The sequence below is a fragment of the Barbatula barbatula genome (genome assembly GCF_947034865.1).
Source record: "Barbatula barbatula genome assembly, chromosome: 23".
NCBI classification, from domain to species: Eukaryota; Metazoa; Chordata; class Actinopteri; order Cypriniformes; family Nemacheilidae; genus Barbatula; species Barbatula barbatula.
Window position 1 is genome coordinate 2,963,202 of NC_136786.1, and position 15,454 is coordinate 2,978,655.

The window sequence follows — 15,454 nt, forward strand, 5'->3', positions numbered from 1 at the left end:
TTGTAATCTTCTTCAAAAAAAGTTATATATTTTGTATATATACAAAATAAATTACAACAAAACAAGCAGTTTGCTGATCTTTGTATTTATTGAACATTACACATTGTTTGGTCCGCTTTGTCACATGACTGCAATTAAAATCTCAGCGCTATGCAGACATATGCATGTTGGACATCTTTTACAACATGAATGCATCCAAATATTATTTAATAATCACGTAAGAAGCATACTTTATTCGGTTCTTTTCTCTCCTTGACAAGTTACAAACGCTGTCTACTGTTGTTAGCCGTTAGCACTAGGTGTGAGGAGGGGTAACCCTTATTTCAGTTAGATGGAAGGGTCTTTAATACATCCAACTGGAGAAAGCGTAACAGCTAACAAACCCATAGACATCCATTTTAAAAACTAGCCTGTTGTCTCCTTGCTGTGTTCCGATGAAGCTAAGGTGATAGCATTAGCCGTTGCGCTTTTGGCTTTGGCTCTGGTGTAGGGGAGGAGCTGAGGAGATTAAATCTCACGTTACACAACAGCAGATTCGACTAGGTGCAGGCACAATTCAGATATCTTAAAATATAATTGTGACTAGTCGAAACTGAATTCGAGATATCTTTAAATACTTTGCGTATGTGTGACGAGATAATTTTAGATATCTATGACATCATTACAGATATCTCAAATAGAGTTTTGACTAGTCAAAACATATTTACAGATATATCGAATCAGATTTCTTACTAGCGCAATTATAATTGCAGATATCTCTAATTATCAATGTGACTAGTCAAATTATAATTATGACTCGTCGAAATACAATTGAAACTATCTAAAATATATTTTATGGATAGTCAAACCATAGGTTTATATGTCGAAACGGCTTGCCATACTAATGGGTCTGGCTGATCGTATCTGCTGCTCTCTGCAATCGATGAGCTAAAAACTCTTCTCCGCCGGTGACGCGTCTAAACTTCTGATTGGTCATTACGTACACGCGCTGTCTGTGATTGGCTGTGATGCTCAGCGCTGTAAACACGGAAAAAAACGTTGATGAACCGTGATCGGACGTGAACGTAATGCTGCACGGACACGTTTTGTTCATTTTCACATTTCATGTGCCTCGTCCCTTTATTGTAAAAAGATGGACGAGTTATCCCTCAACCTGAAAAATTCAAGGTGTGGCGTGTGAACATGCTGAAATGCGTGTCTCACTGCGAATGCGTGAAACTTGAGAGCCCTATGAAAACGGTATGGTAATTTTAATGCAGAATAAGCGCTGCTCCCCCGTCCCCAACATTTGTTTACAAGCCACTCTCAATGGCGGCGCCGTTGACGTATCGCAGCAGCTGACCTAAGCGGCCAATGCGCGGTTGTTTTTGTCTATGACGTAAACGCGGATATACAAGCAGAAGCTGAGAAGTACACAGAGCGCACACATAAGATTTGAGTGCCATCCGCGCACAGCAGCGTCACAGCGCATGCGTGCTGGACTACTATGCTCGCGCTTCCTGTCGAAAGGCACAATTAGCCGGAGAGATGATGCTTCTGAAAGCAGGTACTGGCTGCATTCAAATTTTCAATTTATCACCTTAATACCCATATCTTATTTAACAAGCAATGGATGTTATAGTCACAACCGTGTGTGATTTTGTGTTTGTAGTTATATCAGTTCTTATCTTCAGTCCGACGGCGTTTGCTCTAGTGGAGGATCTCGATGACACGTAAGAGACTTCATCTCCTAAACTGTGATTTTTATATAAAACAGGTAGAAATATTTTGAGGTTGTGTGAGAAAATGGGGTTTTAGACGCATGAGTGTTGCATCTTTTTGAGCTTACGCAAATTAACAATGGTTTGTTGGTGTATTGATTACTACTGGCAAAACCATGGTTTTACTATGGTAACCATGTTTTAACTATGTTTTTTTTATTTCAATTGTAGTAAAACCATGTTTAATTTTTGTAAGGGCGAGCACATCTTGACAGATACAGCTCAGGCATGTACTGAAATAGGTGTGATGGCATGTCAGTTTAGGGCCACTAAAAGAATCATGGTTGACAATTATTCACCTTGATATTGAAAAAGTGATTATAGTCGTTGGTCTATGATTAGATTGCATTGAAGCAGTGGTTCCCAACCCTGAAAACGTGTGTGTCACGACTGAAACATGGGATGTTTTGTCAAAGATAAATATATTGATAATTGATTTACATCTGAAATAAAAAAATATATACACATTAAATATTAATTTAGTAAATATAAGTATACTCTAGTGTTTCTAGTTTATCAATTTACTTCTACACTACTATTATTATAATACAATACAGTGTTTTTAATATTCGAATGCTGCACATATGTACAGTACAGCCTCGGAGTGTATTTACATTAGCTGAAGGGTTTAGGAACTAGGCCTATAGTTCTTTAATATGAAGCTCCCCCCTTTTTGTTTAAAAAAGGACATTTGAATCAATAGCTGCATTATCCATTTACATTTTTTCATTTGGCAGACGCTTTTATCCAAAGCGACTTACAAGTAGTTTTTACAGTGACACATTACTGCAGAGCAATCAGGGGTAAGGTGCCTTGCTCAACGGCCCTTCAGTCATGACCTGCTGGAACTGAGCTTTGAACCAGCAACCTTCTGACCACAAGGCCAACATTCTAACCCCCAGGCCACAACTGACATCTTGCAACACATTTTCAGTGAAATTCGATGCACTGTCTGGGAGAAGAATGAAAAAGTTTGCAAAAAAGAGCTAAAATGTGTTAATACTTCAAAATGGCCGACTTCCTGTTCGCTGGCATTTGTGGAATTTGTGAAAATCAGATGAACTTTGGGGGTACAATAGCAATAAACAGATTCACAAATGTTTGGGGGCACTGTGGAGCCAATGAGGGCTACCTCTGCTGAGTTTTGCTTTCAAATCCAAATTTGTCTTAAGTAACGCGTGTGTACAAAATTTCATAACTTCTCAACGATCATAAGGCCTGTATTTGGGGGCGCTGTTCAGCTCCATGGCCACGACCATGTCTGTTAAATGCAGAACTTTCTTATTTTCACCAAGTCTGACAAGTGTGCCAAATATAATTTTATCATGGTAAGTGCCTTAAAAATTAGTGCAAAGTGTCAGACAAATAATAATAACAATGGAAGGAAAACAATAGGGCTCTGCACCTCTGTGCTCTGCCTGAATAATAAATGCCAGGAAAACAACAGGGCTCTGCACCTATGGTGCTCGCGCTAGGGCTGGGCGATATGGCTTAAAAAAAAAATCTCAGATTTTTTCACAACAAACCCGATTTTCGATTTTAATCGATTTATTTTTTCTATTTAAAAACAAACTACAACTGACAAAGAAATTGCTCAAAACAAATGTACTCTTTATTTTGTTCTGATTTTCCTTTATGCAGTTTAATCTAAATTTCCCATTGGGGCATAAGTGTAACAGGAAACAAGCCTTAAAACATGCTTATAAACGAGATGGCAGGCCCTGCCATTGTAAACAGTGAAAATCTAGCTTATCAGTTTTCTAATAACCTCAAACTTACAGTGACACAATGCACCTTCAAAATAACTTAAAATATGAAAAAATAATGTAATTGTGTCCCTTTTTGGTCAAATAAATGTGGCAAAAATGACTAAATTAGATTGTACAAAAATACATACAGCAGTGGTATTCATAAAGTGCAAACAAAACTTTAAACAGTTTTCCTGAATCCCTGAAATTGTAAACAAAATGAAACATCTACATCCATTACTTTAGTTTCAACATTCTTCATTTACACATTTTTAGCCAGGAAGACAAGCCTGTCTACTACTACCTCTGGCTTGAGGCATGCCCGGTTACATGTAACAATGCCCTCTCACACACTGAAAAGCCTATCTGATGGGGCACTTGTAGCAGGGACAGACAAGTGTTTTTTGGCCAGATTACTGAGCCTTGGGAAGTTTGGTTCGTGACGCTTCCACCACTGCAGTGGATCAGTGTCTGGGTGTGCCGCTACACCCTCAACAAAATCCATGTCGCAATTAGACGAGAGCGGCTTGCCAGAAGCCCCTCCCATGATGCGTATTTCACTCACGAATGGCGCGAATTACACGCGCAAATGGCGCGAATTACACGCGTGAATGAAGCGAGTAAAATCAAAATGTTCAAGCGTCCAACTACTCGCGAATAGCGCGTTTTATTCGCGCAACTCGTGTTTGGTGTGAACACTCGAGAGCGTCGGTCGTAGAAGTTAAAGAGAAAACCGATTTTCATAAAAAAAAATCGCCCTAAACGTCAAATTCGAGTTAATCGATAAAATCGATTTATCGCCCAGCCCTAGCTCGCGCCCTAATAATGTTCAGAGTGAGCATTTATTTGCAAGACAATGTTAAAAGATTAGTAAAAAAATGGATAATTTACAGTACTGTATGTACAAAAAGTATTGTTTAACCCCCAAAAATCTCACTTTAACCCCCAAAATGCTTAAGGATCTTAAATGGTAATGAAAGCCTTTTACTTATTGAAATTTCTAGGGATGTCCCAAATTGTGACAGTTGTGGAAATACAAGAGCAGTGAAACAGCTGCTTGCAATATCTGCAGCGCGAGCATTCCGCAGGGTGCAAGCAACTGAGCGTTGTTCAATGATGATAATTTTATACCAAATCCTCAAAAAAGTGGATGGATTACAGCAACTTCAATCAGCTTTGTGATTGTTACAAATTGCTCTAATAATTGCGGGCCCTATTTAAAAACTGACAATTGTATTACCAACATATCTTTTGGATATCTTTCGGTAAAAGGAAGCAACACTCCGTAATCTTTCTGCAGGTCTGCATGGACCTATCATTTGACTCTAGTGTTTGAAATGTTAGTTTATTGCAACCTTCAACACTTGAAGCTTCAACACTTCAACATTTTGCTACCTTACATCAACTGCTGTCTCCTTCAGCTTATGCAGATTCAATATGTCTATGTTTTCTACTTCATTTAGGTTTAAAGACAACAGAATGGATGACATTTGGCTGGTGGATGTGAGTATCCTTTCAACAACCATGCTCACAGTGAATTATTATTATACAGTGAACAAAGTTTTATTGCACTTGCTATGCATTGTTGTCTCAATGTTGTTCTAATTGCTTATGTTGTTCACCTAATTTGTAAGTCACTTTTGATAAAAGTGTTTGCTGATGACTAAATTTAAATGTAAATGAACTGGAGAGGTTGTAGGGAATGTTTGGATGTCCGAAGGGAACATCTTTACATTATTTGCTTTTAATGCCATCTCAGGCTTGATTTACGCCTTCAAATATGAGGTAGGCTGAAGGGGGAATGGACTAAAGGCAAACTACAGATTTTGAGGAAAGCCAAAAACCTAAAGCAAATGTTATCAGTTTCATCGGTTTTCATATTTTGTTGATTCTTTCTTGTTTTTGACTACAGGATAGTGCTGTGCGCAGTGGCGTAACTTTGTTTTGAAAAGTGGTGGGGACAAAGATGACACAAACTATAGTTTAATTTTTTTTTCTGTAATAACTCTTTGGGAATATTCATGGGCGTCACAAGCACGAAAAATGAAGACTCCTCCTCCTCCAGAAAACAGTATAAAAACTGCACCGCTTTATCGACGGCTTCAGCGGTGTAACGTTAGTGCGAAAGATGCATGACAATTAATACAGACACTACCATGAAGCAGGTAGTGAACTCACTATTAAAAATTTAGACCGCAAACAGTAAAAAAACATTAAAAAACAGCAAACAGCATTCCCAAACCCAAGACGACATGAAGTAGGTTACAAATGCTTTACGCTCTACTCCACTGGAGCAGTCAATTTTCTTGTGCCTTTCTTACATTTGGTTTATTCCAATCTGAAACTGATGGGCAGAGTAAGTATAAATAGTCTCTGCTTACAAAGCAGGGAAAATTGACACTCCGTATTTTTTAATTCGTCTAATAAGGGGTGGTGACAAAGGCATGTCCAACACGTCCACCCGCAGGGCTTGGTGGTTTGACGAAAGATCTTTATCACAGTATTTATGTATTCGGGCGGTTCCCTGGTTTTTCAAGGGTTTTTAATGTGCAATACAATGGCCAAAATATGAACAATACAAAACAAGTTTCGAGTTGGACATTTCCCCACCATTTATTTAAACGAAAAATATTATTAACATTATCATTAAATTCAATTTTATTTATATAGCGCTTTTCACAATGTGCATTGTTCCAAAGCAGCTTTACATGAGAAAAACTGAAAACACAAAGGTCAAACATAGCACAGAACATGGTGTTTATAGAACAAGCTAAATTATTCTAGTAAATAATATCTAATGGATGCAGTGTCCCGGTGGTTTATTTAGCATATTTTTTATTAATTGAATGCTTTGCTGAAAAGATGTGTCTTTAATCTAGATTTAAATCGGGCGAGTGTGTCCGACCCTCGAATAGTGTTGGGAAGGCTATTCCAGACTTTAGGAACTACGTATGAGAAAGCTCGACCCCCCTTTGGTGGATTAAGTTATTGTAGGTGTTATCAAAAGTCCTGAGTTTTGAGATCTTAGAGAGCGTGATGGGTTGTAGTGTGATAGAAACTCTGTTATATAGGTAGGGGCTAAACCGTTTAAGGCTTTATAAGTGAACTTTAAAGTCAATACGATACTTAATGGGTAGACATTGAAGGGTTGATAACATTGGGGTTATGTGATCGTATTTTCTGGACCTGGTAAGAACTTTGGCAGCTGCATTCAGAACTGACTGTAGTTTGTTTATTGATTCTGACTTGACTTGACTTGATGATGCAGGACAACCACTAAGTAGTGCATTACAGTAGTCAAGTCTTGAGGTCACAAATACATGAATAAGCTTCTCTGCATCAGCAAATTTGGCAACATTTCTTAGGTGGAAAAAGGCTGTTTTTGTGACATTTGAGATGTGATTTCGAAATGACAGGTTGCTGTCTAATATAACGCCTAGATCTTTTACTGTATTTGTTGGAGTAACAGTACATCCTTCAACTTGCATTTTATAATAAGAAATATTCGGTTTGCGTGTCTTTGGTCCGATAAGTAATATTTCTATTTTATTAGATTTTAAAAGAAGGAAATTACAGGTCATCCAATGTTTTAAATCTACAATGCACTCTGCCAATTTGGACAGCTGGGAGGAATCATCTGGTCTTGATGAGATATATAGCTGAGTATCGTCTGCATAGCAGTTTTTTAATAATGTTTCCGAGGGGAAGCATGTATATGGAGACCAGCACGGGTCCCAGAACCGATCCCTGAGGTAATACATAATTTACTTGCGTTAGATTGGATGATTCCCCATTTAAATGGACAAATTGATGTCTGTCTGACAAGTAAGATCTAAACCATTGTTTAACGAAAAATGAAATTTTTCGTGTATGCCGTTATTTTGTAAGAAAGAGCACAACTGAGTGCACACTGCTTTTTCTCGAATTTTAGACAGGTATGGAAGATTTGAAATCGGTCTATAGTTCCCTAGTTCATTTGGATCTAAGTTTGGTTTCTTGATTAGAGGCTTAATGACGGCCATCTTAAAGGGTCCTGGGACATGGCCTAGATTAATTGACGAGTTGATAATGTTATAAATGGGCTCAATTGCAACAGGTAGTAACTCTTTTAATAATTTAGTTGGTATGGGGTCTAGTAAGCAAGTTGTAGGTTTAGAAGTTGCAATAAGTTGAATTAAATCTTCCTGTTTTATAGGTGAAAAACGCTGGAGCCTTTGTTTTGGAGCGATGGTTTTCGATTTTCTCTGTAAAAAATTTCATGATTTCATTGCTACCGAGGTGCGGCGGAATAGCCAGGTCAGGTGGTGTATGTTTATTTATTAATTTAGCGACTGTGCTAAATAAAAACCTTGGATTGTTTTTGTTGGTTTCTATGAGGTTACGAAGGTGCTCGGCCTTTGCTGCTTTTAGTGCCTTTTTATAACAATTTGCACTCTCTTTCCACGCCATTTTAAAGACCTCTAATTGCGATTTTATCCATTTGCGCTCCGTTTGCGAGTTTCTCTTTTAAGGGCACGAGTGGTGCTATTGTACCATGGTGCAATATTTTTCTCATTAATCTTTTTTGACTTTGTAGGTGCGACAGCTTCTAATGTATTAGAGAAAATAGTGCCCAATTTCCTGGTCATGACATCGAGCGATTCTTTATTTATTGGTATGGTTATTAAAGGAGTCAGATCTGGCAAGCTCTTTGCGAAGCTATCTTTAGTAGCGGAGGTGATTGTTCTACCTTGTCGATAACGAGTTAAAGGGCTGATTCCTGACGTGTGCAAAGTACCCGTTATAAGATAGTGATCGGTGACATCGTCGCTTTGAGGCATAATATCTATATTGGTTAGATCGGCTTCGTGAGATATAATCAGGTCTAGTGTATGATTAAATCGATGAGTGGGTCCTTTAATGTGTTGTACTACCCCAAAAGATTGTAGTAGTTCTGTAAACGCCAGTGCTAATGCATCGTTAGCGCTATCTATGTGGATATTAAAATCTCCGACAATTAGTTTTTTATCAACGTTAACCAATAGGTCTGATATGAAGTCCGCAAACTCTTTCAGATAATCAGTATAGGGACCAGGGGGTCTATACACCGTAGCCAATGTAAAAGAAAGCAATGTTTTTTTACTTTTGTTAGGAATAATTATGTTCAACGCAAGCACTTCAAATGATTTAAATTTATGCTCTGTTCTCTGAGTTACAGTAAGAAAGTTTCCAAATATTGTAGCCACGCCGCCACCCCGACCAACCGGACGTGGCTCATGCATATAACAGTAGCTTGGTGGGGTACACTCATTTAGACCGAAATAATCATTTGGTTTAAGCCAGGTCTCGGTAAGAAAACTGTTGTCCGTGATCATTTCATTTACAATAACTGCCTTTTGAATTTAGTGATCTAATATTAAGTAGGCCGAACCTTATAAATTGGTTTTGGTTGTTTATTACATTGTCTTCAGGTTTAATCACGATCAGATTTTTTCTCTGACTTTTGCCAAAATTTTTACTTTGTAGTATTATTCGGGGGACACATATAGTCTCTATATATTTGGAAACAGTAACATTTATAGCAGTTGAGGCGCACATACTATGGTTAAAGTATTTACTTACCTGAGGGAGACTTACCGGAGTGAGACATAGTCAACAGGTGCGTAGCGCCTTCGAGACGTTGTCGGACAGGAGAGCCGCTCCGATGCTGCTGGGGTGCAGGCTGTCGAGGCGGAAGAGCCTAGGTTGCTCCCAGAACAGATCAAAATTATTTACAAAGAGCAGCTTCTGTTCAATACACCATGATATCAACCATTGATTAAGCGAAGAAAGTCTACTGAACTTATCATTCCCTCGTCGGTAGGTAGGCAGCGATCCTGATATGATAATCCTCGCTGTGGGCGATGCGTTGCGTACCGTCTCCGACTGCCGCATCCTGACGTCGTTCACTCCCGCGTGCAGCACGACAGCTTCGATGTTAGCGTTGTCCTTCAGGATCGCAGGTACCTGCGCAGACACATCAAGAACACGAGCGCCGGGAAAACAGTGAGTGCGCACCTTACCTTTAGTAGATGTAGCGCGTATGTTCCGGACGATCGAGTCTCCGATGATCACAGCGTTGCATTCGGTCTCGCAGAGGGCGGCAAAGTGGTTCCTGGTCGGGATCTCGAAGACCGGTGCCGGCAGCTGAGTCATCTCACCGGTCCTGGCTTGCTTTTTTCACCGTGGGTGTGCCGGTGCAGGAGTGAAGTTCATTCGGGCTGATCGTGTTCTCGTAGCCTGGGCTCTGTGCAGAGAAGCACGCGGAGTAGAAGTGGAAGAAGTATTATAATCGCGATGAAAATTTACCGCAGATTTGCGAGCTTCAGCACGGGATGTTTCCAGCACCGTTTTACGTTCTCGTAGCCGTGTCTGCTTCATGAAGTAAATCATGGATCTGCTTCTCCACAGCCTCCAATTCCGACTGAAGCGCGAGCGTTTCCTCATCTGCACTCAAAGGTACAAACACGTCTGAAGCATTAGCATTAGCCATTAGTGATGTAATAATGAGAACAGCGAGTTAAGCAGTATGCAGGCTGGTAATGCTAATAGCCTAAGGGCTAACACAGAATGATCCGATCAAAATAATTTATCAGTACGTTTAACAACGATTTTTGTTTATGCTATACTTAAGGATAGGTTTCATTCTCGCTTAATAACAATTTAAGACACAATTCTTCAAGATGTAACAAGAATTATTAGATTTGAAAGAGCTCCCGCTCAAACCACACGCTCTCAGCAAACTCAAAAAAATATGCTTTTTTCCCTATAATTAACACATTTATGAATACATTATCTACATACTGAACCTACATCATAAAGGTTAAACTAATAACAGTAAGTAAATGATCCCGACAGAAAGATACTGTACTGTATTTTTAATTGTGTGCAGCATTCAGCTGAACAAGATTAACCAGAGGACATTATTTTTGGTTTATTGGCTATAATATATCAGCCTAAATTTTATTATCGGCCGATAACATTAAAAATGACCATAATATGGCCAGTCGTTTATCGTGCATCCCTACCGAACACATAGAATAAGGGTGTGTGGGAAACCCTAACTCAGTCAGCCAACTTCTCTGTCAGTAACATCTGTGACTGTTGACATTTTCGTGGAAAGGCAAGGAGAAACGCATATTGAAAACAGTGCCACATTTTAATTAGTTGCCTGTCATGTGAGAGAGTGGCGCTTAGCGTTGAGGGTGGAGCTGCACGCAACATGAGAGAGAGAGGCGCTGAGCATCAACTGGATGCTCATTACTGCAGCATGTTTAAACTGTTTTAAATAGTAAAATAACAATTTAAAGGGGAATCATGAAAAATCTATTAGTGGCAGGCAGTGTTGAAAGTGTGACGGGCTACCACGAATAAATAAATGTAGGGGAAACACAGTTATTTCATGGTTGTGAATAGAGCTGCCATGCAAAATATATATTTTTGATAAGTTAAAGTAAAGTTCTCGAAAATCCGGAGCCTGCGTCTGATTCTCTCTCACTCTTTCTCTGTTTTATTTTCTTACTCTCTCCTTGAAACGTTATTTTTTTTACAACATTTATCGACATGTTTGACAGCTGGAGTTGGTTTTAGTTGTATATTAATTAGGGCTGTCAACGGTAACACGTTAATGCATGTGATACATTTTTACAGATTAACGCGTAAAAACGCCATTAGTGCAACATCTGTTTTTCTGTCATCATTGTTTAGCGTTACATTATATAATCATGCTCTTATTCATGTAAAGGCTATTAAACTTGACACGGTTTGAAATTGTTGTATTGACATGTCCTGTATAGATTGAGCCTCTGGTGATATATTGTGATACAATTTAATAATTATTGCAAAAGGTAATTGAACAAAAATACAGAGTGACAAGAGGCCCCTAGAACCCCATGCAAACAGCCTGCTGATCCCCTGCTTTCTGTGTGAACACAAACGCATCCTGGATAGATCCGAAAAATTATTCCGGAAAGGGGACACATTAACAGGATCAGTCCCAGAAAGCGCCCTCTGTGAACAAAAGGCAGAAACAATGCAGTAAAAGCAGTTTAGTGATGGCACACATCTTTAACAAATCATTTGGCTATGAAAACAAAAATAGTTAAGCGAATCATTTGTTTTGTTTGTAAATCAAAAACCAAAAAAATTTGCCTACTATAGCTTATACTTTAGCTTAATCATGGATGAATGCAAGAGTTCTAATCACCAAACATAAGGTCAGATGCGAGAATAGAGTTGTCTGCTTATAAATGATAAAAAAGATTAACACGAAAATACACAGAGCTTCAATAAACTTGATCACTTACCAATCTTTAAAACATGGCTTCCGTTTAAGAAAACAAAACATTTTTTAAAATCTAATAAACTGCCACTAAATATCAGTAAGAAAAGTAAGAAAATCCACTGAATATAATAATTCTCATATATAATAATACTTGTGCAAGCAGACGATTACGAGAAACAATAAATGCAAGATCAGAACTCTGGTTAGTTAGGTTTTAAGTTACGTGACCTTTTGGAGGAATTTATTCGGCAAATGCGTTTCCATTTCCCATTATTCGCATTTACAAAATCTAAATGCTAAAAAAACTTTTCTCAAACTTTGTTTTAAAAAACGATAAACTTATTTTTGCATTTTGTATTGCATTAGGCTATGTTGCAAAAATACTGGCTCATTTTAACCTTTCAGCATTCAGCGTTATAGTTTTTCATTAAGGTTGTGTAAATTTACACTGAACAATACTGAACAATTAGCTTTTATATTTTTTCATTTGACATTTTATATTTAGCTTAATCTCGTTGGGCTATTGCCTACCTTGCGTTATTGTGGCTCTTCGTTGTTCTGCATTTACCAATAAAAATATAAATACAAAAGTTTTTTTAAATAGACGTCTTTGTCATTTGCAAAAGGCAACAAAATATGCTACAGAATAATAACCAAAATAAGAGATATTATTTAGGCTATACTATAGGGCTAGGGTCTAGAGACTGGCTAAAACATTAATTGTGCTTCTACTTAATCCACTCTTTGGTTGTCTTGGCAATTTGTTTTGAGTCTTTTGTCATGTTAAAGGCACATCCAGAACCCATCTTCAGTGATCTAGTTAAGGGGAGGAGGTTCTTGCCAAATATTTTACAGTACATGGGCCCATCCCTCAGCCCCTCGATGCGGTGAAGTCATACTGTACCCGAGAAAACGCCCTCAATTTTCTTTCCCTTTGACCACATCACTTTGTCTAAAGCCTTTTTTTGAATCATTTTGATGTTCATTGTCAAGCTTCAGACGAGCCAGGCGGGCCTTCATGAGCAGGAAGACCTTGCGGGTGCTTCAGGATTTTAATCTATTGTGACATAGCGTGTTACCAATGGTTTGGTGGCTAACTGTGGTCCCAACTGTCTTGAACTCATTAACAAGTTTCTTCCGTGGAGTTCTGGGTTGATCTTTAACCTCTCTTAACATTTTTCCAAATATCTTTTTTGTGTCCAATCGAACAAAGAAATGTTTTCTGTTAAGCTTTGCTTAAGTGAACATCATATTCAGTGTTGGCAACGCGCCATCGAGCAGTTCGTCCTATCAATGATGAAAGAGTTCCGCTGAAGCCGTCAGGTAATTTTGATAAAACTGCTCACTTTTAGTCATAGCTGGATTAAAGGGCGCTAGTCCGGCGTTCCGGTCGCTAGTCCTTTTATGCTCCCAATCTCCTCCGTGATGCAGCTCTCATCCCACCACCTCACTACATTCCCCTCATCGCCCCTCACAGGCCGGGGGTACCGGTAGAATGTAGACTTTTTTTACCACAATATTTACTTTAATTTACTTTCATCACCTTAAATTATTAACAAGTATTGACAAAGAGATGGAATTGATGACAAAGTTACATCTGCATTGTGTAATATTGCATATGTTTTTACATAATCTTGCATATGTGATGTGTAAAAAAGATATGACACTTTTCTTTTGTTAGGACTACACCACTGGTGTATATGCATGTCGGAATGAACTGTTTATTTTACTTGATGAATGTGATTTATATTTGGTGGATTTACAGTCTAGCTGAAGTGTGTGTTGTGTTGTGTTGTGTTGTAGTTTTATGCACCATGGTGTGGTTATTGCAAGAAACTTGAGCCAGTGTGGCAGGAGGTAGGAGCTGAGCTAACACATTCAGGGTCCCCAGTCCGAGTGGGCAAAATGGATGCCACTGCATATTCAGGTAATTTAATTTTTTTACATACACACAATCAAATTCATATTAAAGAGAGGTGAATTTTTGTTAGCTATGACTTTAGGGATGTTCATATTAATCGTTTAACCGTTAACCGATAGTAAAACCCTATGACCGATTACTATTACCAGTTAGTGCTGGGCAGAATATTCCGTTCCGAGATTTTTCTATTCCGTGTATTCCGTGGAATGTAAATAAGTAGGCGTGTTTAACTCGGCGCTCTGCAAATTGGGCTCTATTCTGAAAAAAACTAATGAATAAATCCACCCGTATCAAATTAACCTATCAAACATTCTTTTGACCTTCTTTCAGTCTGTAGTTTAGTGATCCGCTCCAGTCCGGCGATTCTTCTCTCACCCGGGATCTGCTCCAGCATAGAAAAAAGCTCATTCTCAACACGTATTGCAGAAGTCAGGTTGTTTTGTAAAGCTGTTAATAGCTTTAATAAAATTTTACTTCAGGCAAGCTAAGGTGAAACTTGCATTGAAATGTGCGATGATGCTCGCCGCGTGAGCGCTTTGATGTGACTCGCTAACATCCAGTTTTGGGAGACGCGTGAGGAGTAAACATAGACAATAAACAAACCTAAAGACAGAGAGCAACACAAAAATTTTGCTCATCTAATAGAGAGTAAAAACGATAAACGCCTACAGTACAGACCCCATGAACACCAGTTTATAACACGAGTCAAATACTGTACTCTCATTGTTTGTGCATATTAAAACTTAATTATTATACATGCTGTCTATCTGCCTACTGTATACATATGATATAGATATGATATAAATATGAATAAATAATACATCTGATTGTCAGAACTTAATTTGATATCTGCAGTACATTTTCATAACTTGCCTACATTTTAACTATGGTGAGCATTTAAATAAACTGTAATAAATAAATTAGTTAAATCAATCTAAGACAAATTCGATGTAAAATATAGCATTATAATGCGAGATTTCATGAAAATGTCGTTACCGTAAAATAATTTACTCATTCCGTGAAATAGATTTTTGACCATTCCGCCCACCTCTACTATCAGTTAAACGGTTTAATTTCTTTTAATAGAGAAAAAAATATATTTTTTGGTATGACAACGAAAGATGTGCTAATACTTGTTAATTTACGCCAACACGTGAAAGACGTCGGCGTGTGAAGCCACACGTGCCAACAGAAATTTCGCTGGGAACGCAAAATGAAGGGAGCGAAAAAAGTAATGTGTGGGAGCATTTCGACAGAAATGTGTGTATCTTTGGCAATGGCCACTACAGAAGATGACCAAGCGGTGTGCGGCTGCGCATGCGCGGGCATAACAGTTAACAGGCTGCGGTCCAGATTAAAATCTTAATTTGTTAACTATTTAATTTATGTGATTTTTTTTTTTTTAGTTTAGGTTTATTTAGAGTTTATTTATTTTCGAAATTTTGAAATTATATTCTTCATTTATATTGTGAATAATATTATGTTTGTTTGTTGTTATCAAGGTTCTCTTGTGATCGTTGTTGATCCGTTTTGTACGCTACTGTTTGCACTTTCATAATAAACCAATAAAAATTAGTTTTTCCAGGGTCACAGACAATCGGCAACAATTTTTTTCAATGTCCGATTTATATAAAAATCTCAGTTAACGGTTAATGTTCGGTTAACGAGCGTCATTTAAGAACATTATCCGAAATGAACATCCCTACTATGACTGTGTAATGTA

At 38.2% G+C, this 15,454-nt stretch overlaps 1 protein-coding gene across 5 annotated transcripts in view; it reads left to right on the forward strand.

Annotated features, from left to right (window-relative positions):
• Positions 1 to 1,378: 1,378 nt before the first annotated feature.
• The window catches only part of tmx3b (thioredoxin related transmembrane protein 3b), a 79,566-nt gene continuing 65,490 nt past the window's right edge, over positions 1,379 to 15,454 (forward strand). For 2 of the 5 annotated variants that reach the window (XM_079487765.1, XM_079487764.1), the window contains exons 1-5: positions 1,451 to 1,546; positions 1,652 to 1,712; positions 4,972 to 5,011; positions 9,938 to 9,985; positions 13,614 to 13,737. In XM_079487765.1, coding sequence (XP_079343891.1) covers positions 1,528 to 1,546; positions 1,652 to 1,712; positions 4,972 to 5,011; positions 9,938 to 9,985; positions 13,614 to 13,737 — 292 coding nt within the window. In that variant the 5' untranslated portion in view covers positions 1,451 to 1,527. Of the gene's footprint in view, positions 1,547 to 1,651; positions 1,713 to 4,971; positions 5,012 to 9,937; positions 9,986 to 13,613; positions 13,738 to 15,454 lie in introns of all 5 variants that reach the window. The other 3 variants (XM_079487762.1, XM_079487763.1, XM_079487766.1) reach the window with 3 other exon arrangements.